The 23,600-nt window shown below is 43.5% G+C and overlaps 1 protein-coding gene across 3 annotated transcripts in view; it reads right to left on the bottom strand.

Moving 5' to 3' along the window:
* Positions 1-23,600, bottom strand: part of Gcn1 (GCN1 activator of EIF2AK4) — a 63,256-nt gene that overhangs the window by 37,559 nt on the left and 2,097 nt on the right. For 2 of the 3 annotated variants that reach the window (XM_048785704.1, XM_015505155.2), the window contains exons 2-18: positions 20,057-20,159; positions 15,899-15,962; positions 14,801-14,932; positions 14,251-14,359; positions 10,758-10,856; positions 10,535-10,669; positions 9,641-9,709; positions 9,396-9,504; positions 8,729-8,803; positions 8,121-8,249; positions 7,548-7,598; positions 7,139-7,237; positions 6,729-6,902; positions 4,154-4,306; positions 2,408-2,500; positions 734-809; positions 431-590 (exon numbers count right to left, since the gene is read on the bottom strand). In XM_048785704.1, coding sequence (XP_048641661.1) covers positions 431-590; positions 734-809; positions 2,408-2,500; positions 4,154-4,306; positions 6,729-6,902; positions 7,139-7,237; positions 7,548-7,598; positions 8,121-8,249; positions 8,729-8,803; positions 9,396-9,504; positions 9,641-9,709; positions 10,535-10,669; positions 10,758-10,856; positions 14,251-14,359; positions 14,801-14,932; positions 15,899-15,962; positions 20,057-20,159 — 1,830 coding nt within the window. The remainder of the gene's footprint in view (positions 1-430; positions 591-733; positions 810-2,407; positions 2,501-4,153; positions 4,307-6,728; positions 6,903-7,138; positions 7,238-7,547; positions 7,599-8,120; positions 8,250-8,728; positions 8,804-9,395; positions 9,505-9,640; positions 9,710-10,534; positions 10,670-10,757; positions 10,857-14,250; positions 14,360-14,800; positions 14,933-15,898; positions 15,963-20,056; positions 20,160-23,600) is intronic. The other variant, XM_048785705.1, reaches the window with a different exon arrangement.

Here is a 23,600-nt window from a genome sequence, read left to right as displayed (position 1 = left end):
ATCACAAAAAAAAAAAAAAAAAAAAAGGCATGGACTAGGCACGAGGCCCACACCTCTAATCCCAGCAACTTGGTAGGCTGATGCAGGAGGACTGCCAAGTTCGAGGTCAGCCTTAGCAACTGAGCAAGACCCAGCCTCAAAATAAAAACTAAAAATAAATTTAAAGGGCTAAGGATATAGCTCATAGGTAGAGCACCCTTGAGTTTAATCCCCAATAGGTGGAGACATGGGAAGGGAAAGAAGAGACTCTGAAAAGAAAAAGAAGTTCAAAGATGTTACCACAGCTTGGGGGCAGGATAGAAGGTTCTAGCATCACACAGGATCTGAGTGAGACAACAGCCCAGGAGTCGCCCAGCCAAAACCCCAGGGCATAAGCAGGGTTGGCTGAGTGGGTTCAAGTGGCCCAGTTCCAGGGTCCAGATGTCCTCACCTTATGAGAACTAAGGACAGCCTTCAGCTCCTCCAGGAGTCCATAGGCCAGCTTAAAGCCCCCAAGAGAGGACAGCAGCTTCCGAACTGTCTGCTGAGCCTGCCTGCGGACATGCCAGGTGCGGCTCAGGAGTACCGCCACCAGGGCACGGTGGTACTGCCTGCAAGCAAAGAGGCAAATGGTTCTGAGAGGTTAGGGAGCAGGGTTTTCTACAGCCAGCCCTCTTACACACCCCACTTCTCAGACTCCTGCCAGGGTTTGCCTTGTTTGGCCAAAGGGACAAGATAAGCAAGCTTCACATACTGAACTTTGTTGCCGGTGAGTCTATGTGCGTGATCAAGGAAAAGTCTCTCTGTCAAATGCAACACAGTACACAGGGCTGAAATAGACAAGAAACAGTTTTTAAAACAGGCATGTGTACACACATATGCATATATGCACTCAAAAAGAACTGGAAAATTAACACCAAAATATAAACGTGATTATCACTGGATGTGAAATTGTAGCTCATTTATATTTCTTTCTTTTTGCTTATTATAGACAAATGCATTTTAGAATGTGGAAAAATATACACTTTTTTCAGTAATTAAAAATTACTAGCCAAATGCAGTGGCACATGACTGTAATACCAGCAGCTCAGAAGGCAGAGGCAAGAGGATTGCAAATTTAAAACCAACCTCAGCAACTTAGCAAAGTCCTAAACAACTTAGTGAAGACTGTCTCTAAATAAAATATAAAAAAGGTCTGGGGATGTAACTTGGTGATCAAGCGCCACCCTCCCCGCACAGTTCAATCCCTGGTACTAATAAATAAATAAACAGATAGATAGATAGATAGATAGATAGATTGATTGACTGATTTACTATGCAGTTTTGGTGTTTTTGTGTTTTGTTTTATTTGGTTTGGGGTGCTGGGGATTAAACCCAGGGCCCTGTGCATCCCATGCAAGCACTCTACCAAGCCCTACCAAGCAGTTCTAAAAAAGAACGAGAATGCTGATTATATATTGGACATGAACTCATTTCCAAGCCTAGGATACACAGTGTATACAGCAGGCAGACTACCATTTGTGTAAAAGACAATAGAGAACTAGCATATAAAGTTATTTACTTGTGTATTTATAAAATACCAAGGACACAAAAGCACCTGATGGGGCTGGGGGTTGTGGCTCAGCCATAGAGCGCTCGCCTAGCACATGCAGGCGCTGGGTTCGATCCTCAGCACCACATAAAAATAAATAAAATAAAATAAATGTATTGTGTCCAACTACAACTAAAAAAAAATGTTTGGGAATTAAAAAAAAAAAAAAAAGCACCTGATAACACTGGTGATTGATGGCCAGGAGAAGGGAGTAGCCCAAGATCCAAGCAGGGGTATGATTTTCAGTGTAGACCTCTTTGTCTTTTATTTTTGAATTATATGAATACACCATCAAATCAAAAGCTAACTAAATTTTTTTAAAAAGCCGGGAAGTGACTAATAGTTGTAGCTCATTTATAGGATGTTGTGATTTGTGAGTCAAAAGATTTTTCAAATCACTAATTAGTGGCAGACTCCTCTTAAGGCGACCTAGAATTTTACATATACATTTAGAGTTCAACTGTTCCTTTTCTGCCAGGATAGAAACCAGTAGTTTCTTTCTGTGTCTCCTGGTGGGGGAGTAGAGCCTGCCACACTCCACTAGAGCTTCTCAGCTGCTCTTAACATAACTCGAGACAGCACCAATTACCCAATCAGCTATAATTACAGCTAATATCCCAGCTCCACAAGCATCACTGACTGCTATGTCTCCACAATTCACCAAAGTCCCCCCACTTCCTGAGCCTGACACTCCCTACAGGAATGAGTTCATTCCAACCACAGTCAAAACTGTAGATCTGATTGCTCTAGTCTAGGTTTCTGCAGAGCTGATTGGCCAAACAAGTGGTCAGGGAAGGATACTCTGAAGACACACTGAGAGACCTCCAAATAACTCACCATCCTCGGAAGCCATGAGCAGGAATTTCTCAGAAGTGAAAATCTGCTTCTTCTCATCCACAACCAGCTGCCAAAAACTGTTCAGTTTGGCCTCTGCAAGAAACCAATAGTCACCCCATAATGCAGTGCACCATATTCCCCAGGACTGGGCCCCTCCATTCTGAAGCTGCCGAGCAGGATCTGTAAAGGACCTAACGGGGGTGAATTACTCCTAGGCTCACTGCTCTCCTGTTCTGAGGACTAACCTCAGTCCTTCTGGCACTGCTTCCTGTACGAAAGCCTTCAGTGGTTCTCTGCTGCCCACAGAAGCCAGGGCAAGCTGCTTGTCATCTGAAATTCCACCTACCCAGACACCAAGCTGGAATACTTGAGGTTCACACGTTGTGGCTTTCCCTGCCCAACCTTGACTGGGGTTGTTTGGACTCACACATTCCCTCATGAGAGAATAAAATCTTTCCAGGCCCTTGGGGCTCTAGCTCAAATGTTTCCTCTTTCTGAAGGATTTCCCAACACCCATCCCCTAAATTAAAAGCAATCTCTCCTTCAAAATTGCTCTAATGCCACATATTGTGTTAAACTACACAGGTATTTTTGCATCTCCCTGCTCCTGCCATACAGTAATAAGCACCCTAAAATTTGCAGAAGAGAGGTCATGTTCATCTTTGCATCCTCCAGGTAGCCCAGGGTCTTGGCATACACCCAGTGGGCACCCAATAACATATCAAGAGAGCTGAATTCCATTTCTCACCACAGAAACAAGTTCAGGCATGTGCACATACAGAATGACAGGTTGCTATAGTTTGGATCTGGAGTGTTACTGGGAGATGACGGAACCTTCAGGAGATTTCACTATCCCTCATAGTGGAAGTAAGTTAGGCAACTGAGGGCATGCTCTTCAAGGAGATATTGGGTCCCCGGATCTCCTCTATCCCTTCTTTGCTTCCTGGCTACCTTGAGGTGAGCAGCTTTGCTCTACACATAAGCTTTGCTCTCTGCCATAATATAATTGTCTCACCATAGGCAAAAGCAACAGATCAACCAACCATGGACTAAAACCTCCAAAATTGTAAGCCAAAATAAATCTTCCCTCCTTTAAGCTGATTAAGGGATAGAAATCAAATATAAAGGTGGACTAAAGAAAGCATGGAACATAGGCTGGGGATATAGCTCAGTGGAAAAGCACCTGCCTAGCATGCACGAGGCCCTGGGTTCAATCCCCAGTACTGGGCGGGGGGGAAGAAAACAGACATGAAAAACTAGGTAGCCACAAAAAAAAAAAAAAAAAAAAAGAATGAGGAGCATCTTTTTGTCCTTCTGATTTGGAATTATTTACAAGATAAGCTCAGGATATAATATGATGTATATGGTATGTCACCCAGCATGTCTCATTACACATTGACTGTATCTGGACATAAAACTGGCAATGTTGTCCAAAGGGAGAAACGGTGGCTGGAAGAAAAGGATATGGAGAAACTTTCACATTATACACTTCTGTACTTTTTGAATTTTTTACCCAATGAATATATAAGAAAGTAAGACAAAAAAAAGTTCCAATACTAAGCAGGTCATTCTGGGCATTATCTACAAATCCATGTCCCAGAGCAAGGGAGAACAGTGACAAAGTCCCCTGGCTGTATCCCCACTCTTGCAGGTGGCAAGCAGCCCTGCAACTGATGAGCTGATCCTAAACATCAAGGCACTCATCCCAAGGACACTAAAAGAGTCTGGACATCTCTGGACCCTTACCAGCCTGTGAGTCAGCCACCGAAAGCTTTGAGAGTAATAAGGCTGCAGCAGCGCCTTCAGTGACTGTCAGAACCTGAGTGCTCTGGGAGGCTGCCTTCTCCACTGTCTGGATGAGCAAGGGCAGCAAGTCCAGGGCCTGCAACAGCGTGTCACCTATGGAGAGAGGACATACACTTTAAGGAACATCCTGACCTCCAGAGCTGACCAGATCACTTGAGAAAGGAGTTATACACCAAGGTGTAGGCCTAATGACTTAAAACCCTTCGATTAATTTGTCAAGTATCTAGCTGGGTACGGTGGTGCACACCTATAATCCCAGCGACTCAGGAGGCTGATACAGGAGGATTGCAAGTTTGAGGTCAGCTTTAGCAACTCAGCATTACCTCAAAAAATAAAATATAAAAAGGGCTAGAGATGTAGTTCAGCAGTAAAGCACCCCTGGGTTCAATCCCCAGTACTGGGGGGGTGGGGGAAGGATTTTGTCAAATATCTCTAAAGAACTGGACCAGTACTACCCACCCCATCAAAATCCAACATTACAGACAATTGGAATTAGAATCTGAGCTCATTTCAAACTTTATAATCACAAATTCAGACATAGAAGGATCCTCATTAATCCAACTATCCAGCCATTCACCTGATGGATTTGGAACAGAGATTAAGTGAATTGCCCAAAGTCACACAGCTAGTTGACACAGAGCCAGCACCAACTTCAAATCTATCAGTTTCTGTCTGGTGCTCTCCCTATACCAGATGACCCCTGGATCCAAATTCCAAAACCAGATTAGTCTGCTGATCTATAAATTAAACCCATTTTTTAAAAAGGAAAAAGCCAGGGGCTGGGGATGTGGCTCAAGCGGTAGCGCGCTCGCCTGGCATGCATGTGGCCTGGGTTCGATCCTCAGCACCACATACAAACAAAGATATTGTGTCCGCCGAGAACTAAAAAATAAATATTAAAAAAATTCTCTCTCTCTCTCTCTCTCCCCCTCCCACTCTCTCTTTAAAAAAAAAAAAAAAAAAGGAAAAAGCCAATTCAAACTATAGCTAAATTCATGTTTTCATAATTACTAGCTGAGTACATCAGAACATGTCATAGTAAAACCATTATAATATCATGCATTTGAATCCAAAAAATGATTATTCTAATGATTTATATTTTTTTTTATTTGCAGGATGAGGATCAAACCCAGGATCTCGCACATGTTAGTCAAGTGCTCTACCACTAAGCTACATCCCCAGTCCTATGTTTACTTGCAGAACTAACTCAAGCTGAAGAGACAAGGTTAAACCAAGTCAGTCTCTACCATCAACAAGTCAATCTAAAAATCAAGGCTGATCAATACAGCAAAAATGCAAAATGATATTTAAATATATACTTTATACATGTAAAGATATGAGCCCATTATATCCCTAAGCTAGCTGACAATGTACTAATTGTACATTGACATCCACAGGAATCTATGACTTCAATCAGCATTATCTGTGGCTTTGCATAAACCTCACAAACCTCCACAGGAGATGATTTATGATGAGCTTGGAGATGTGTTTCAGGAAAAGATTACTGCTCTCAACTTAATGCAAAAATCTCTTCTGTCACATTCTTTTTCCCTAATCATTAAGAGATGTGTGGATACAAAGTTCATCAGTCCAGATACATTTTACACAGAAAAGTATCTTCTCTCTAAGGGAGGTTCCAGAATCTCTTAGATACTTCTTCAAACACAACTCATTATAAATTTAAAATGAACATAATTTAAAAGAAACACAAGCCTATGTTGAGTGCTGTGGTGCACACCTGTAATCCCAGCATGTAGGCTAAGGCAGGAGGATCACAAGTCCAAGGCCAGCCTCAACAACTTAGTGATACCCTTTCTCAAAATAAAAAATAAAAAGAGCTGAGGATGTAGTTCAGTGCTAAAGCACCCCTAATAACAAAAGATAAAAAAATAATTTAAAAAATACAAGCTTGGGCTGCGGCCGTGGCTTAGAGGCAGAGCACTTGCCTAGCATGTGTGAGGCACTGGGTTCGATCCTCAGCACCACATAAAAACAAACAAATAAAATAAAGGCATTCTGTCCATCTACAACTACAAAAAAAAATTTTTTTTAAATACAAGCCTATCTCAGAGACACAAATCATCATTAGATAGATTGATTGTGGATCAAACTCCTACACAACTTTCTCCTAGGTCTGCTTAGGACAGAATGGATGCCCATAACATCACTAAAGGGTGAGCTAGATTCAGAGTAAAGTTTATGTGAAGATGAACCTTTTAAATCAGTCTTATGATCTTTCTCTATGATCTCAGACATTGAAATGACAAGTTCTGAATATGAGTTCTCTCAGAATAAACCTCTGGACTTGAAAGTCTGATAAGGGGAGGAGCCAGGAGTTGTGAAGATTGGGCTCTGATTCTGGATTTATAGATGACCAAGAGGTCCAAAGGCACAGGAGGAAATGATACAGAACAAACTGAACCATCAGGGAAAGCCTAGGATAGTGATAATACCCTGAAGACTCAGTCACCCCTATGCAGGAGGCTTGGACTCTAGCCCACAGGCAGCATCTTACCTCGGAAGGAGGCCAACATACACTGCAGGTAGGCATGCCGCACTGCAGAGGTGGAAGTTTTAAGGCTGAAAGCTTTCTTGAACCAGTCGGTGAGCTTCTTGGGTACTTCCGTAGTGAACCGGTTACACCAGAGAGCCAGGACAGATACAGCATGAACCAAAGTACCTTCATGAACTAGAGAAAGAAACAAAGTCCCAAGAGTCTGATATGTTATAACCATGTCAAATCACTGCAAGCCACACAAGAAAGCAAGCCAGCAGAATACTAAGGGGAGGAAGCAAAGATACTTCAGACTACTCCCAGCTGAAAGAGGTGTGCCTTCAGGAGGTAGTTATGGAAGGCTCCCACTGTGGAAAACCACAGTTGAGGATGAGTCCAGACCTCATGCTCCCCATGCTGCACAGAATTACCTTCCTGCTGGAGGAATGGGATGAACAGCTCAGCCACGGTCCCATTCAGGACTTGACCGAAAGGCCCAGACACCACATGATGACTGACGCTTCCAATCCCTGAAAGGCAGATTCCCTGCTTAGCCCTCTTGACTGCAGAAACCACATCAGGCAAGTCTTCCTGCCACTGCCACCAGATTCCCCAGCAGCCATGCCTCTCCTCTATTACTGACCCTCCCTCAATTCACAGTGCTGAGTTTTATAGCAGCCAAGCCTCTGGCCAGGTTGCAGAGTCTTGGGAGGCAAACTGGCCTGGTCAAGACAGCCAGAGATGTCAGGATCCAAAAAGGGATTTGGCTTGCTCAAAGGATATGTTAGACTTCACCCAATACTGCACCACATTTCTAGGGCCTGGAGAGAAATCCCATACCTGAGAGGACGCTGATCTTCTGGGCTACAACAGTTAGCTTTCCCTCTGAGCCTGAGAGGAGAGAAGCAAAGGATTAAGTTCACATCAGCCACACTTCCCAGCAACAGTGCAGTCATGAGGTGACATATGATACATTACAGACTCCAAATGGAGCCTTTCTGGTGTAAAACTGGGTTTAAGATAACATTTACTAGCCTCAGACTAAAAAAAATAGTATGTTCTTAGAAAATAATTTGAGAAGCAAAAAAATATGAAAAAAAAATTATTAAATTACCCACATTCCCACTACTCAAAGACATTGTTAATAACTTGATATATCTCCTTTAGTTGGTTTTTTATTTTTTATTTTTTGCAATGCCTACAGAAGAATATATACTTAAAAACACTAAGATCACCCATCTACACTTCCTTGAGTGTACTTTTGCTCACGTCATACATGCACACTTCAGTGTCCCCATGGCCACATGGTCCTGTCACAAGCAGACTCAGAACCAAGTTCCCACCAGATCTGGGGTTCCAGGGAATGCTGGGTTCACACCTCAGCCATTCCCAGGGCAAAGAAGGCCTGCTTACCTCCAAGGATCGCAAACAGGTGCCTGGTCAGGGCCTCCATGGCTGAGGAATCGCTGCACTGGCGGGCCAGATTGCGCAGTGCCAACACAGCTTCGTCCATCAAGCGGGGACTGTTGGATTTCAGCTGATCTAGACACACAGAGTCACTGCTCAAGGGCTGCAGACAGCTGAACATTCATACTTTAGTGTGTTAGTCTTAGGCTCCCAGCTCTTCACTCATTATCTGTTCGCATTAGAGCCCTCAAGAAAGAAACCCTGCTTATGTAGGAGGCTAAAGTCTTATTTCTTTTTTGGTTTTTTGATACTAGAGATTGAACTCAGCAGCACTCAACTACTGAGCCACATCCCCAACCCTATTTTGTATTTTATTGAGACAGGGTCTCACTGAGTTGTTTAGTGCCTAGCTTTTGCTGTGGCTGGCTTTGAACTTGTGATCCTCCTGTCTCAGCCTCCCAAGCTGCTGGGATTACAGGCATGCACCACCGTGCCCAGCTGAAGTCTTAATTCTAACCTGAGCTGACCCCTACTCCCTTTTCAACAAGAAATGTAACAAATACAACGAAAATCCAAGGTACACTGAGGGGCCTGCCAGAGTTCTGGATACTCACTAGCCAGGCCTTTCACAATATCCAGGGCATACTGGCTAAGGTCAAGCGTCACTGATGCCAGCAGACTGGAGATGGCTAAGGGGAGAGAAACCATTGTCAGGTGAGTCTCAAGGATCAAGAACTGTTTTGCCCTACTCCCCAGCAAATGCCACCAGGTCTGCTCTCTAGCCACATGTAAACATGACCACCTTCATCTCTACAGGGATAAAAGACTAGTCACACCCTTGAACCAAAGCTCTGCTGAAAAGTTATATGCGATCCCATCCCAATTAGCAAAAAAATCACCCCTCCAACATTCTAACAATACGTTACCAATTGAGTCAGGGACAGACTCAACCCTCACGCTTTATTGTTTCAAGTGACACCTTTACACTAAGTCCAAACTGTCTGGAGAAGAGTTTCTTAACCTGAATGAACCTAAATCACTAAAATCATATGCAGCATTCTAAGTGGATATGTTTTTGTGTGTTCTTTCAACAAGAAAGTCCATGACTTTCAGCATATTCTGAAAAGGATCCCTGATCTCTCTCCCAAGGTCCCAAAGAGGTAACAGTGAATAAATACATCTCCCACTCCCAACTTGCATATGCCTGCTGCTGCCAATCATCAGGAGTAGAGCTGATGCAGCAACTCGCCCCTCCCATCATCCTATTCAGCTGGAACCTACTTTCAATAACATTTTCTGGACTCCTGAGTAAGGACTTCTGGATGGTGGGCAGAATCAGATCCTTAAACTCTGAGTGGGACATGTACCGGAGCAGAGGGGCACAGTTATCCTACAAAAAAAAAAAAAGGAGTCAAGACACCCAGCCCTCATGGGAATAGGAATAGAATAAAGGGCAGAGCTGTGTCCTAGAATTTAAAATGGGACTTGAGGTTTGTCCAGGCGAGTAAGGTACACCACCCACTCACCAACAGGTACTTCGGAGGCTTTACTTTGCTCATCAGAATGTTCTTCACATAGAAATCCAGCAGGGCACTCTAGAGGACATAAAGATCTGGATGGACCCTGGCCCTTTAAAAGTGTCTGGCCTACAGTGTAGATCCTCTTGAAGGAGCCCCCAAAAACACAAATCAGTACCCCAAAATCTCAGTGGTAAGCACAGGGTCCCACTGATCATTCCAATCCATTTAGAAGCCCTCCAAGGTTCTCTATGGCTCCTGGGATAAAATCCAAAGACGGTGGCATAGCTTATAAGACCCTGCCTGCTCCCAAGAGGCTGTACCTTGCACCTCTCTCACCCACACCTGCCACTCCAACCGCATCAGCCTCAATGCTCCCCCCACCAGCTGACTTCTCTGCTCTTCCTCACCTCTTCACCTACTAACTCTTCTTCCACCCTCAAAGTTCCTTCACCCAAGATGTGTTCCCTGGCCCACAGCCTAGTCAGGATCCCCCAATGCAAGTGTCACAGCTTCTCACACTTTTCCTTGGTAGTATTTATCACAGTTATGATTATCTAGATGCTCATCACCTACTGTAAGATTCCTTTTCAGATTCAGTTCTGCAGGAATCATAGCTCCCTTACTCCCTGCTGCATCCCCAGCACCTGGCAGTTCTGGCACATGGCCACTGCTCAATGGAGGTGAATAAATGCCTGCATGAACAAGCAAACTACCATTCTAATAATTACACCAGGATTCACCACAAGCTAGACTACAGGGAAAACTTTCCAATTCCCTGAAGTTCGTTATTATGGCAAAAGGCCAAGGTCTCATGTGAGAAAACCAACAATGTGAGATGAGACCAACAGCTCAGGCCACAAAAGCAAAACAATACCCACTGTCACTGTGCCTGGCACTTACCTTGTGCCGATTGACCACATCCATTTCCTTGTGGCTTGTGCAGAACTGTACCAGCAGACCCAGCATGCCAGCATAGTTCTGGTTGGGTTCTAGGCTAAGAATGGCTGACAAGTACTGTTCCACCAGCCCGGGGTTCTGAACAAGAAAGCAGAAGTCAGATGTCTCAAATGGCAGCAAGGACATGGAAAAAGGATTGACAGCCACCTCCTGCCAGCCCTACCACCTCTTTCCACAGCTTAGTGAGCTTCTTCACAGCACCATTCACGGCATGCTTGTGGGAGCCACCCAGCACCTCCAGCAGGAGAAGGCACTGTACCTCCACCTGCCAAGACAGGGAAACACATGGGTCAGGATGTGATAAGGAAGTGGAGGTCCTGTGACCCTCACCGTCTGCCAGAGACCTTCCTCAGGTCCTTAGATCCTGGCCTCTTCCATTCAACTCCATCCTGATTCTCCCCCTCTAGGCCCTTTAATTATGCTAGCATTTATTTAATAAATATTTTAAGTGCCTACTCTGACTCAGACAAAAGGGAACAAGACATACAGGGAACAAGATAGAACTGAGGAAGAAAAAGATATTAAACAAATATAGACACAAGTGAATACATAATTTCAGTGAGACAGGTGCCATGCAGGAGAAAAACAAGGGTCCTGTCTCATATACTCCTTATCTGCCCTGACTTTCTTTCATTAAGTCCATAAATGCCTGCTGTGCAATGACCAAACAGCAGGCACCACGCTACACACTATGAATATGAAAGTAAAGCTCAAAATAGTTAATTCTAGACAACACAGAGCTCATTATCCAACCCAGAAGGCACACAGAGGAACCCAACTAAAAAACCTCAGAGACTTTATGCTTCATAAGATACCCAAAGTTACTGGGGAGCAAGGGCGATTTGCCACCCTGAGAAAATGGATATGCTTGTGAAATCAAAGCTGCTGAATTTCACTTGCCCATTTACAAAATGACACACATACAAGTTATTCACTGTAGCATTGTATCAACAGAGAACTAGGTATATATATTATGTAATTACAAACTATATGCTGTTCTGGGACAAAATCTAAGACTAAAAAACGTGAAAGAAGAAAAGTGTGTACCGTGTGCTATTATTTTTTTTAATATTTTTTAATATTTATTTTTTAGTTTTCGGTGGACACAACATCTTTATTTTATTTTTATGTGGTGCTGAGGATCGAACCCAGCGCCTCACGCATGCCAGGCGAGTGCGCTACCACTTGAGCCACATCCCCAGCCCCACTGTGTGCTATCATTTTGTTTAAAAGAATATTTGGGGGCTGGGGCCTTAGCTCAGGGGTAGTGCGCTTGCCTAGCATGCCTGAGGCACTGAGTTCGATTCTCAGCATGTAAATGAATGAATAAAAAATACAGGACCAACAACAACTACAAAAAAAATTTTTAAAACATGTAAAGAGAACATACCTGTATTCAAAAAATTATTAAGGGAAGGAACCAAGGTAGCTAGGCACAGAGGTTGGAGGGCAACCAATATAACCTTCTATACCTGCTGGATTTTGAACTTTTTTTTTGGTAATACAAAAATTTTTTAAGTTTGCTGATATCACATTCAGAACTATACTGCTGTTCTCTCTCCTGGAATGTTCTAACCCTTGATCTGGGTATGGCTTATCCTCTCGTATCCCTCAGGTCCCTGCTCAAATGACACCTCCTTAGAGAAGCCCTCCTGCCACCTGCAACCATTCTATTCCCTCACCCTGCTTCTCTCAGCACTCCTATGTTCTATGGTTTACTTGTGTACTTATGTATTGTCTACCTTCCCCACAAGAGTGTAAGCTCTGGAGCTGGGGTTGTGGCTCAGTGGTAGAGCGCTTGCCTGGCACATGTAAGGCAGTAGGTTCAATCCTCAGTGCCACATAAAAAAATAAACAAAAAAAAATAAAGGCATTTTGTCCATCTATAACTAAAAATGTGTTTAAAAAAAAAAAAAAAGTATAAGCTCCATGGAAGCAAGGTGCTTCTCTGCCTTCTTGTTGACACATGAGCCCCCACTTTGAGAACAGCACCAGCATATGACAGGCCCTAGACCTATGCTTGAGCAACTGAATGAAACCCAACCAGCAAAGGAGAATCCAGATTCTAGACACAGAAAAACCAAGCAGCCACAAAAAACCTGATGCGTTCCTCCCATACCACAACACTCCAGGGCTGACCCACAAGCTGGGTGACTTACCTCAGATACCAGTTATAAAAATTCACTGAAGGTAAGCCATGAGCTTACCCAGGATGAACCATCTTATAAGAAACTCTTTTGGTAACAAAGAAATGCTCCATCTAAAGGGGTTCAAGAGAGTCCCAGCTCACACCAATTACAGCACATATACTACCTGGGAGATTTCAGAGTTTTAATCCATCATTAATTAATTGCTGAAGGCTACTCATGGCTGCCCCCAGAGGTGTGGTACTACATAAGCTCCCAGGGATGTAGCCATCTATCCATTTAACTTGCTGCCTGCTTCATGGAGAGGTGCTTCTGGCTTTCTAACAGCACTTGTCATTTACAGTCACCTGATAAGTACTCTACAGTTTCTATGGCCATTTCACATGTGTTAACTGAGCCTCTCTTTCTTTTTTTTTTTTTTTTTGAGAGAGAGAGAATTTTAATATTTATTTTTTAGTTTTCAGCAGACACAACATCTTTGTTTGTATGTGGTGCTGAGGATTGAACCTGGGCCGCACACATGCCAGGCAAGCGCGCTACCACTTGAGCCACGTCCCCAGCCCTAACTGAGCCTCTCTTAATAACTCCTTTTCTTTTTGCAGTGCTAGGGATTGAACCCAGGCCCTCACACTTGCTAAGTAAGTGTTCTATCACTGAAATACATCCCCAGCCCTTTTTATTTTGAGACAGGGACTCACTAAGTTGTCCATGCTAGTCTCAAACTTGCAATCCTCCTGCCTCAGTCTCCTCAGTTGCAAGGATTACAGGAATATGCCACCATACCCAGCAATAATGACTCTTAGAGATGTGAGGGTGAGTGGTACTTTTTCCCTTTTTGCAGATGAGGAAACAGGCTCAGAAAATTAAGTGATTTGGCCAAATCTCATGGCTAAAAAGCAGATCCATACCAAGATCCTCATATTCTTTTTCATTAAACCATAAATCATTTCTCTTGACCTATACTAAGCATATCTACTCATTCAAAAGAAACTCCCCACCTAGCCTATTAGGCCATCTCTAGTAAGTAGACATGTGGGAACAAAAAGTAGGGAATGTGAAAGGGAGGAGAAAATTTAGGGACCAAAAGGCAAGGCAAGAATTCTATTCCACTAGCCAGTTCAACATTGAGATCCAAATACAAGAAAAAGGATAATTATCAAGAAAAAAAAAATTATTTACACTGCTATGGTTTATGGTTTGCTTGCTTTTTGGCTATCTTTCCCACTCCAGCTTGTCAAGCCTTCCATACATGCCATGAAGGCAGGGACCATGGTCTTCTTGTGCATCACTGTATCTCCTGTGCCTCAAAGAGAAGCTCAAAACCATATTGTGAATTGATGAATATGATTATGTTGGCACTTGTGCCCAACTTCAAAAGTCACATGCCTCAGGGTAGGTCAAGTTCCTTGTCACAGGTACCTGGAAGAGCACTTGCCACATCGGAGGTACTAAAATACCCCTAACTCCATCCAGAAAGCTGACCCTCACTTCTCCAATGACCTGGGAACCTACCAGTTTATTCCAGATGTCTCCTTGCCGCTTTGCTTTTGAGGGAAAGACAATGCGCACTAGAAGGCAGGTCCAGGTCAGAGCCAGCAAGGCGGCTGAGCCGCTGCTCTTACTGTAGAGGAGAGGGGAAGAGAGGGTGAGTACAGAGAACAAATATTCACCCCCACAGCCCTGCCTGGTACATAGGACCCTCTCTTGACCAAAGGGGGCAGAAACCTACTCCCTGTAAATCACCTATGACAACTAAGGACAGGAGTCAAGTCTTATTCGCCAAAGTTCCATTTCTTGGCACTTACGATCATAAAAACAAAAGGATGGCTTGCCCTGTCCAGTGCCTTGCTTCCACCAGTTTCCAGCCCTGCTTCTCAGGAAAGTGTGATTCTCCACTGAGCTGCCCATCCTCACTCCTCCCTCCACCAGAGGCTGACTCCAAGCAGACTCCAGGGCCATTCAAAGAGCAAAGAGCTAAGAACAAGGTGTGCCAGTGAGGTTCATCTGCACTAGCCTAGCCTACCTGAGCAGGACCCACCAAGCCACAATCTTTACTGCTTACCTGGGAACACCTGCTTTGGAGCCAATGCCTGAAGACTGCAGAGAGTGCAGGAGGTTCTTGGCAGTGGCCTCTGGCTGGGCCTCAGCCAACTGCTGGATGGCTGCCTGCAGGGCCCTGCGGGAGGCTGCATCTCTAAGGGAAAGAATGAAGGGGAAAGGTGAGTGTGTGGACTTAGGCAGGGACAGGACTGCTTAAACCATGCACTGGCCTTTCTCAGAAAAAACACAATCACACTACATTCTAGAGGACACAGACGACAGGATTAGGAAATAACTAGAGAAATCCACCTCCTCCCAGAGTTTTAAAAGTAGCTGACAAGGGCAAATAAACCATTAAGAGTATAAGGGCAGGGGCTGGGGCCGTAGCACAGTGGTAGAGCACCTGCCTCGCATGTGTGAGGCGCTGGGTTCGATCCTTAGCACCACATAAAAATAAATAAAGATATTGTGTCCAACTACAACTGAAAAAATATTTTAAAAAAAAGAGTATAAGGGCAGGGCTGGGATTTTGGCTGAGTGATAAATCACTTGCCTAGCACATGTGAGGCCCTGAGTTCAATCCTCAGCACCACATATAAATAAATAAAGATATTGTATCCAACTACAACTAAAAAATAAATATTTTTTAAAAAGTTTCTCTTTAAAAAAAAAAATGGGCTGGCGATGTGGCCGAGTTCGATCCTCAGCACCACATACAAACAAAGATGTTGTGTCCGCCGAAAACTAAAAAATAAATATTAAAATTTTCTCTCTCTCTCTCTTTAAAAAAAAAAAAAAAAGAGTATAAGGGCAGCACCTACATTTATGGAACACATATTAGGGCTTCCAACCAGGCCAAGTGCTTTTGCATGCATGATGAAGGATGGCATACACACACTGAGCACTTAGGACGAGGCAGGCATGGTTCCATGCCTTTATACTACCACCACCTATATGAGTTAGACAACAGCATCATTCCCAGTCTGTAGATGAAGAGACTGAGGCACAGAGAGGTTAAGAACTTGCCCAGCAGCTAGATATGGACCCAGGTCTAACCACTACCCCATACCATCTCTCTGTATCAAGTGCTCCAGGCACTGAGCCTCTGGTTGGGATTCACCTGTATCGATGCAGAGTCAAGCAGAACAACTTGCAGAGCCCTTTCACTGCTCCCTCTGGCAGATCTGAAACCCAAGATCACACAAAAATGGATCAATAAAAGACAAAGTGAGCATTTGCTTAAGCCAAGCATTCTGCCAGCCAGGGTCTTGGCCACTGGACGCTGACACTCCCCACATGTGGGATAAAATCCTCAGGAGGAAAAAAACAAAAAAAACCCTAGGAAAATGCCTGGTACAGAAAAGCTTTAGGGAGACATTTGCTAAATGAATGAAACAAAGGAAGCACAAGTGGTTTCAAAATACTCCATGCTGGGGCTGGGATTGTGGCTTAGTGGTAAAGCGCTCGCCTAGCATGCATGAGGCACTGGGTTCGATCCTCAGCGCCACATAAATATAAAATAAAGACATTGTATCCATTTAAACCTAAAAATAAATAAATAAATACTCTATGCTCTCCATGGAGCAGAGGTCTGGGAGTTCTGGACTATTCTGCTTCTTGTTCTGGATACTGGTAACACGACATGTTAGTGTGTAATGATTCAGCAAGCTGCTTGTATCTTTCTTTATGTACATCCTAATAAACAGTTCAAAACACAGTACAATCCAGGCATGGTGGTGTGAACCTACAGTCCCAGCTACCTGAGGAGCTGAGGCACAAGGACCACAAGTTAGAGGCCAACCTGAACAATTCAGCAAGACCCTGTCTCAAAGAAAAGAAAAGTCAATAGCACAATTCTGTAATCCCAGCTACTAGGGACACTAAGTCAGGAAGATCCCGAGTTTGAGGCCAGGCTCAGCAATTTAGGGAGACCCCGTCTCAAAAAAGGGCTGGAGATGTAGCTCAGTGGTAGAGTGCCCCTGGATTCAATCCCCTGTACCTAAAGAAAAAAAGAAAGAAAGAAAGCATTGAAGTACCAGGACTAGAAAAGGAAAGAGACCTTAACTGGAGTGGTTTCTGAAAGTCTAAAGGACCTAGGGATGGCCTGTAAGTAGTCAATAGAGACGTGCAAAGAGAAGGCAGCACATGCTCAGTGCTATTAGTAACATGAGCAGATATGCAGGGCACTGAAAGGAAGGCCCGCTGTCCCCCAGCACTCATTCAGTGCTGCTCTAAGCGCTTCACACTTGTGAACTGATTTAATTCCCACAAAGAGGGCTCTATTATTAATAAGCCCTCTTTAAGGTGAAGAAAATGAGCAACAGGAATCCAAGAAGGCCAGCCAGAGGGAATCAAGCAGTTTGGTCCACCAAGAGTGCTCAGGAATGTTAGAAAGCCAGCATGTAACAAGTGCTGAAGGCCAGACCAGAGACCGCAGACAAAGATGGGAAGCCCCCAAGAGCAAGAGATCCATGAAGGGCTCACAGGGTGCCTGCATTCCAGGCACCCAAATGAGGAAAGAGAAATGAATGAGGTACAAGGACCAAGTTCCCAGAGCTCTTAATACTGTGTTGTCAGTCTGACTTAGGACTACGTCAGTAATTAAAGGAAAAAGAGTGAGAGTAAATAGGGCCAGAAACAGGTGGTGGCTAAAAGAATGGCAAGAACAACAGCTAATATACCCTGCAAGCAAACCACAGCCAGGCGATGCGTCAAACAGCATCAGGTGTGTTTTTACTCCTCATACCAACCCTGAGACAGGTACTACTGCCATCTCAGGTTCAAAGACGAGAGATAGGCTTAGAGAGGTAAAGTGACGAGGGCAGGTCACACTACCTGTATGTGGCAAAGGCATGGCTAGAACACAGCTGAACCTCTCATCACTGATTATTGAACTAGAAAAAAATTCAGTCACAGGAAACACTGCCTCAGTGAGTCTTCCATTCAGATCTATGGAGACAAGAGTGGGGAGAGCAGAGCAGCCTCAGAGGCCTCAGGTTCAGGCTCAGGCTCAGGCTCAGGCTCAGGCTGGGAGATATGCACCAATGGCCCCCAGGATTAGCCAGCTCTGACAAAGTCCTCAACCCCTCACCCTGGCTGGAAATATCTTATCCCATCTTTGGTTGAATTACTTGATTATCTGTTACCATAACAAATGGAGGCAAGACTCACTATACTACAGCCTTTCCTTGGACTCAAAAATTAGAATACCGAGAATTAATGATTTCATGAAGGAGTTGGTTAACTTTCCACAATCAACTTATACATCAAAGTCTAAGCACTTCATAAACACAGCTCACCCTGAACTGTAGAATTTCAGGGTGACAGAAGAGTAAAACTACCCTCAAAAGGTCCTAAGTAGGGGCTGGTTTGTGGCTCAGCGGTAGAGCGCTCGCCTAGCATGGGCAGGACCCGGGTTCTAGCCTCAGCACCATATCTTCACCCCAACAACTGGGACAAAGTGGAGAATGTAGTGTTCAGCAGTCATTTCACAGGGGGAGTCAACCATTATGGCTCCGCACACACATACAGTGATAACATCACAACCTGTCTTTAATAACTAGAACCATGTTGAGAAAAAAACCTCTGAGGAGGCTGTAAACTCATACACTAAAGATTAATACACAGGCAAAGTTCTCAGAAGCTCACACACAGCAATTTACTCCATTTATACACCACTTTAACAAGCTTGGGTATGTTGCTCAGACAACAGCAGTTGAGAAGCATCAAAAGAAGATGGGGTGGGCTGGGGGTGGCTCATGGCAGAGTGCTTGCCTAGCATGTGTGAAGCACCGGGTTAGATTCTCAGCACCGCATATAAATAAATAAAATAAAGGTCCATTGACAACTTAAAAAAAAAATCAACAGGGGTGAAGAGTGGTGGGAAGTAGGCTCTTCACCAATGTGAGTAGGAGCTGACAAAAGCTATGACACACAGCCATAGCTCAAACTTGAACAAATCAGGAATCTCCTAGAGAGCTCAGGACCCACCCCAGGGCTTTCTGAATTGTTTCTGAGTTGCTGGTGGAGCTGAGAATCTCTGAAACAAGTTCTGAGGCAATGCTGATGCTAACAGTCTAGGAACCACATTGTGACAACCAATGCTGTACAATAAAACAAACACATCAAGACGAAATTTAAAAAACCAATGAGGACTTATTAAATGAAGGCAAAATGATCTTACACAGCCCCATAGGTCATGTCAGTTAGTAGGCACGATGAGGACAACTAGATGTGCCTGGCGTTTCCCATCACATGCTCCCCAGGCCCTGGGAAAGTAAGTTTTCAGCAAAAAAGAGGTTCAATGAAAATACTGTATTAAAAAAACACTTAATAGGGCTAGGAATGTAATTCAATACTCAAGTGCTTGCAAAGTTTCTACAAGGTCCTGAGTTCAAACCTCAGAATTGAAAAAAAAAAAAAAAATGAGTGCAGTGGCATCCACCTATAATCCCAGCAATTCAGGAAGTTAGGGGCAGGAGGCTCTCAAGTTCAAGACTGACCTCAACAGCTCAGCAAGACCCTGTCTCAATAAAAACCAAAAAGGAGTGGGGATATAGCTTAGTAATAGAGCACCCATGGGGTCAATCCCCAGTACTTAAAAAAAAGAAAGAAAGAAAAGAACACTATTAAGTGTTCTTTTCAAAAACAGTTTGTTGTAAATGTCCCAGATGAGTATAAGAAAACATCTCCCAAATTTACAGGAATTCTTTACTGCTCAATCATCTGCTACCATCTTGCTGACTTGCATGAACACACATTGAGAAAAACTGTGCTCCAAGTCACAAGAATGCTTTTGTACCCATATTCTAAAGAAAGACTGTTGAGCCAGGTAGAGCAGTGCAAACCTGTAATCCCAGCTTCTCAGGAAGCTGAGGGAGGAGAATCACAAGTTCAAAGCCAGCCTCAGCAATTCAGTAAACCCCTGAGTAACTTAGCAAGACCCTATGTCAAAATAGAAAAATAAAGGGCTGAGGATATAGAGCAGCAATAAAACACCCCTGGGTTGAATCCCCAGTACCAAAAACAAAAAGAAAGAAGGATTGTTGGTATCTTCTAGAAACATTTCCAATTGAAATGTATAAAAACTATAAAAAGCTTTGACACCTGAATGAAAAAAATCTCCACTAACCCAAATGTTTCAACTGTTTCAACGCACATTATAACAAACAAAGTGAAGGCAGAAGTTGTGCAGAGCAAGAAAAAGAAGATCACAGCTCTAAGAAGAAATTATTTTTAAATGGAATAGTATACAGGCAATAAGATGGTAAATAAATACCTTTTCCAGCAACACACTTTCCTAGTTCACCCAGGATTTCTCTCCGTTCCTTCACACTGGCTGTTGTTACCTTCCCCGCAAAACGCTTTAGTGTCTCGGAAACCTGTGAAGACCAAGCCCACAAAAACAGTTTCACCAGGTAGACTACAGAACAACGAATGTGTATGTGCACACGAGTGTGTATGTGCTGGAACTGTGCACAACTGGCACTGAGGCTGGATAATTCTTTGTGGGAGTGTGTTGCCTTTACCCCTTATAAGATTTTACTAGCATTCCTGGTCTCTACCCACCAGCAGTCATTCTCCTCCCCAAGCAGTCTTTGTCTTTGTGGTGGTGCTGGGGTTTGAACCTAGGGCTTCATACATTTGAGGCAAATACTCTACCAACTGATCTATATCCCCAGCCCTTCCCCCAAGCAGTTTTGAAAATCAAAATCTCCCAATGTTGTCAAATGACTCCTGGGGAACAAAATCATGGCCCAGTTGAGATGCACATTTTAGACTTGGGCCAAAATAGGAAGGCAAAGGGCAAAAACCTGTCGACAGAAATATCTTTTCAGAACTACCCAAAACCTAGAGAAGGCCTATGTGCCCAGTATGTTCCTTTTACATTATCCCACTTTATCATCCCACAGGGGAATGTCAGTATCCTGGCCAGTCTAGCTGAGCACAAGTACACTAGCTAAAGGTAAAAGATTAAAAGGTTGGAGCCCAGTTCTGCCCCTAATTAGCTGTAGAAACTCAAGTCAAATAATGTCACCTCCTGATCTTCAGTTTCTTCATCTATCCGGGACAGATTATAGCACCTATTTCATATGACTGCTGTGGCAATTAATGAGTTAAAGAAATACAGCACTTGGGCTGGGGTTGTGGCCCACAGGTAGAGTGCTCGCCTAGCATGTGTGAGGCACTGGGTTCGATCCTCAGCATCACATGAAAATAAAGATATGGTGTTCACCTATAACTAAAAAATAAACTAAAAAAAAGAAACACAGCACTTACTCATCTTGAGCCCAAACTGGTTACTAACACTAACAAAATTGCAAGAATAGCATCAGTAGCCCCATCTCATTAGTGATGAAGGAACCACCTCCAAGAGGGGAAGTCATTGCTCAGAGTGCAGCCCAGAGTCACAGCATCTGCATTTTTGAAACTAAGCCTGAAACCAAATAAGTGCATAAACTGATGCCAAGTCTTTAGCTTTCAACAGCCATCTGAGTTAACACAGCTATAGTCCCCTGCTAGGGACATAAGCATAAGACCCAGGGAGGTGGCCAGTGTGCATATATTTCTGAAAGCCCAAGAAAATCTACTTCTGAGCAGTATTCTACAAGCCACAAAGTGGGCAGGTTGTGGATTCATGAGCGAGCAGTAGAGATGGACTCGGTAACACATAAGGGCCATCGTGGTATTTTTGAGGATATTTCACAGGCAGCTCTCATTAGTAGTATAACTCAACGGGGCCAGAGAAATAAAATGAGGCTGCATTTTTTTCTTTTTCTGCTTAAATCCCTGTTTTAATTCTCTTGGCAATGAACAAACTGATGTCCAAACTTCTATATAAATGATGGTTTTAACCTAAACCAGTCTTTACCCTCAGTCCATACCTCTAAATATGGAGGCAATGTTGCTCATGCTGATTCTTCTTGATTTTTCAGTTTCACTGTTTTCCTACCTTCCTCCTCGGACCCCACCACACGCTCTCTACACTTCCCCAGTGTAAGTTCCCAGTGTTGTCATAGGGACTACCTAAGAGGTCAGTGTTTGCATTATATATAGGTATTCAACTTCCATGTCATTAACTGTTTCGTCTTTTGCAGCGCTGGGGATTGAACTCTGGGCCTACTACACACTAGGTAAAATAACTGTTTCTTATCCTGCCAGCATTTTGATTTTTCTGGAGTTAATAACCACCTCACCTCACTTCGGTTTGCTTTATCTATTCTTACTAATAATTCAAAACTTTCAGTTGTTTCAATTTGATACATTTAAACAGATCAGGAATTTCAGCAAATTTTATTCTCCTGAAGGAATGTCTTTTGATTTTCTGTCCTTCCACAATCTGGTAGGTGACCCTCTACAGTTGAAGTCCAGTTTATCACCTTGAAAATGTACTCTTTTCTTATTACTGTCCAGGTGAAGAATAAACATCCTCCATTCTGAGGAGTTCTTGCAAGTCTGAAACTGTTCTAGCCTCATAGGTGACCAAAGTTTGTCTAGACTCAGAATTCTAGGTTGCACTCATTTTTCTTCAGAAAACAGAAGACATTTTTCCATTGAGTTCTAACTCTCAAGTTGTGGTTGTGAAGTCCAATGTCATTCTTGTTTTGTTTTTGTCTTTTTGTGTGTGTGTGTGTGTGTGTGTGCTGGGGATTGAACCCAGCGGCACCTTACCATTGAGCTACATCTACTGCTTTTTCATTTTGAGACAAGGTCTCACCAAGTTGCTGAGGCTGCCCTCAAGCTTGCGATCCTCCTGCCTCAGCCTCCCATATTGCTGGGATTACAGGAGTGTGCCACTGTGTCCAGCTTCTGACTTTGTATTCTCTGGGCAAGACCTGATTTTTCTCCCTAGAAGCTTCTGGATTTTCTCTTTGCTTCAGGGTTCTGAAATTTCAGGATAATGTACTTTGTTCTGAGTCAATTTTTACTACTGTGCTGAGAACTTTTGGGTTAGAAACACATCCTTCACTTCGGAGACAGTTTCTTGACAATTTCCTACAGTCTTCATAGAGAAAACCTGTAGTCTTTTGCAAGTGAGGAACAAAAGATCTGGGAATCTGGACTGAGGTTGTACAGCGCTTGCCTAATATGGGTGAGACACTGGGTTCCATTCTCAGCATGGCATATAAATAAATGAATAAAATAAAGGTCCATCGACAACTAAAATGTGTGTATATGTATATAGTTAAATTTTAAAATAAATTAAAGGGGCTGGGGATGTGGCTCAAGCGGTAGCGCGCTCGCCTGGCATGCGTGAGGCCCAGGTTCAATCCTCAGCACCACATACAAAGATGTTGTGTCCGCCGAAAACTTAAATAAATAAATAATTCTCTCTCTCTAAAAACAAAATAAATAAATAAATAAATAAAAAAGACCTAGGAATCTGACTGCATCTGAACATGGCTTTCAGCCAGTCCTCCTCAACCTAGCTCCTCCTCTAACCCTGATTCAAGGTTAGCTGATACCATCAATCCCCACTTTCAGAGATTCTACAATGTATTTTCAGGTTGATTCTCAGCTTTCCTACCTGTTGGATCAGGATTCATTTCCTTGGAACTGCTAAATCTTTTACCACTCAATGACACTTTCTAGCTTCCAAAAGTTTACTGTTGCTGTCTGCTTCCCTTCTCCCAATCCTTATGGGAATTGAGAGTGTGTGTGAGAGTGTGTGTGTGTGTGTGTGTGTGTATGAGAGAGAGCATGTGTGTGTGTGTGTGTGTGTCTGTCTGTCTGAGATTCAAACCCAGAGCCACCTGCATGCCAGACATGTGCTCGACTACTGAGCTACATTCTCAGTCCCAAATTTTTTTTTTCTTTTTTTT

This window comes from Marmota marmota, unplaced genomic scaffold (assembly GCF_001458135.2).
Source record: "Marmota marmota marmota unplaced genomic scaffold, marMar, whole genome shotgun sequence".
Taxonomy (NCBI): Eukaryota; Metazoa; Chordata; class Mammalia; order Rodentia; family Sciuridae; genus Marmota; species Marmota marmota.
This window is presented reverse-complemented; position numbering and strand designations above follow the sequence as displayed.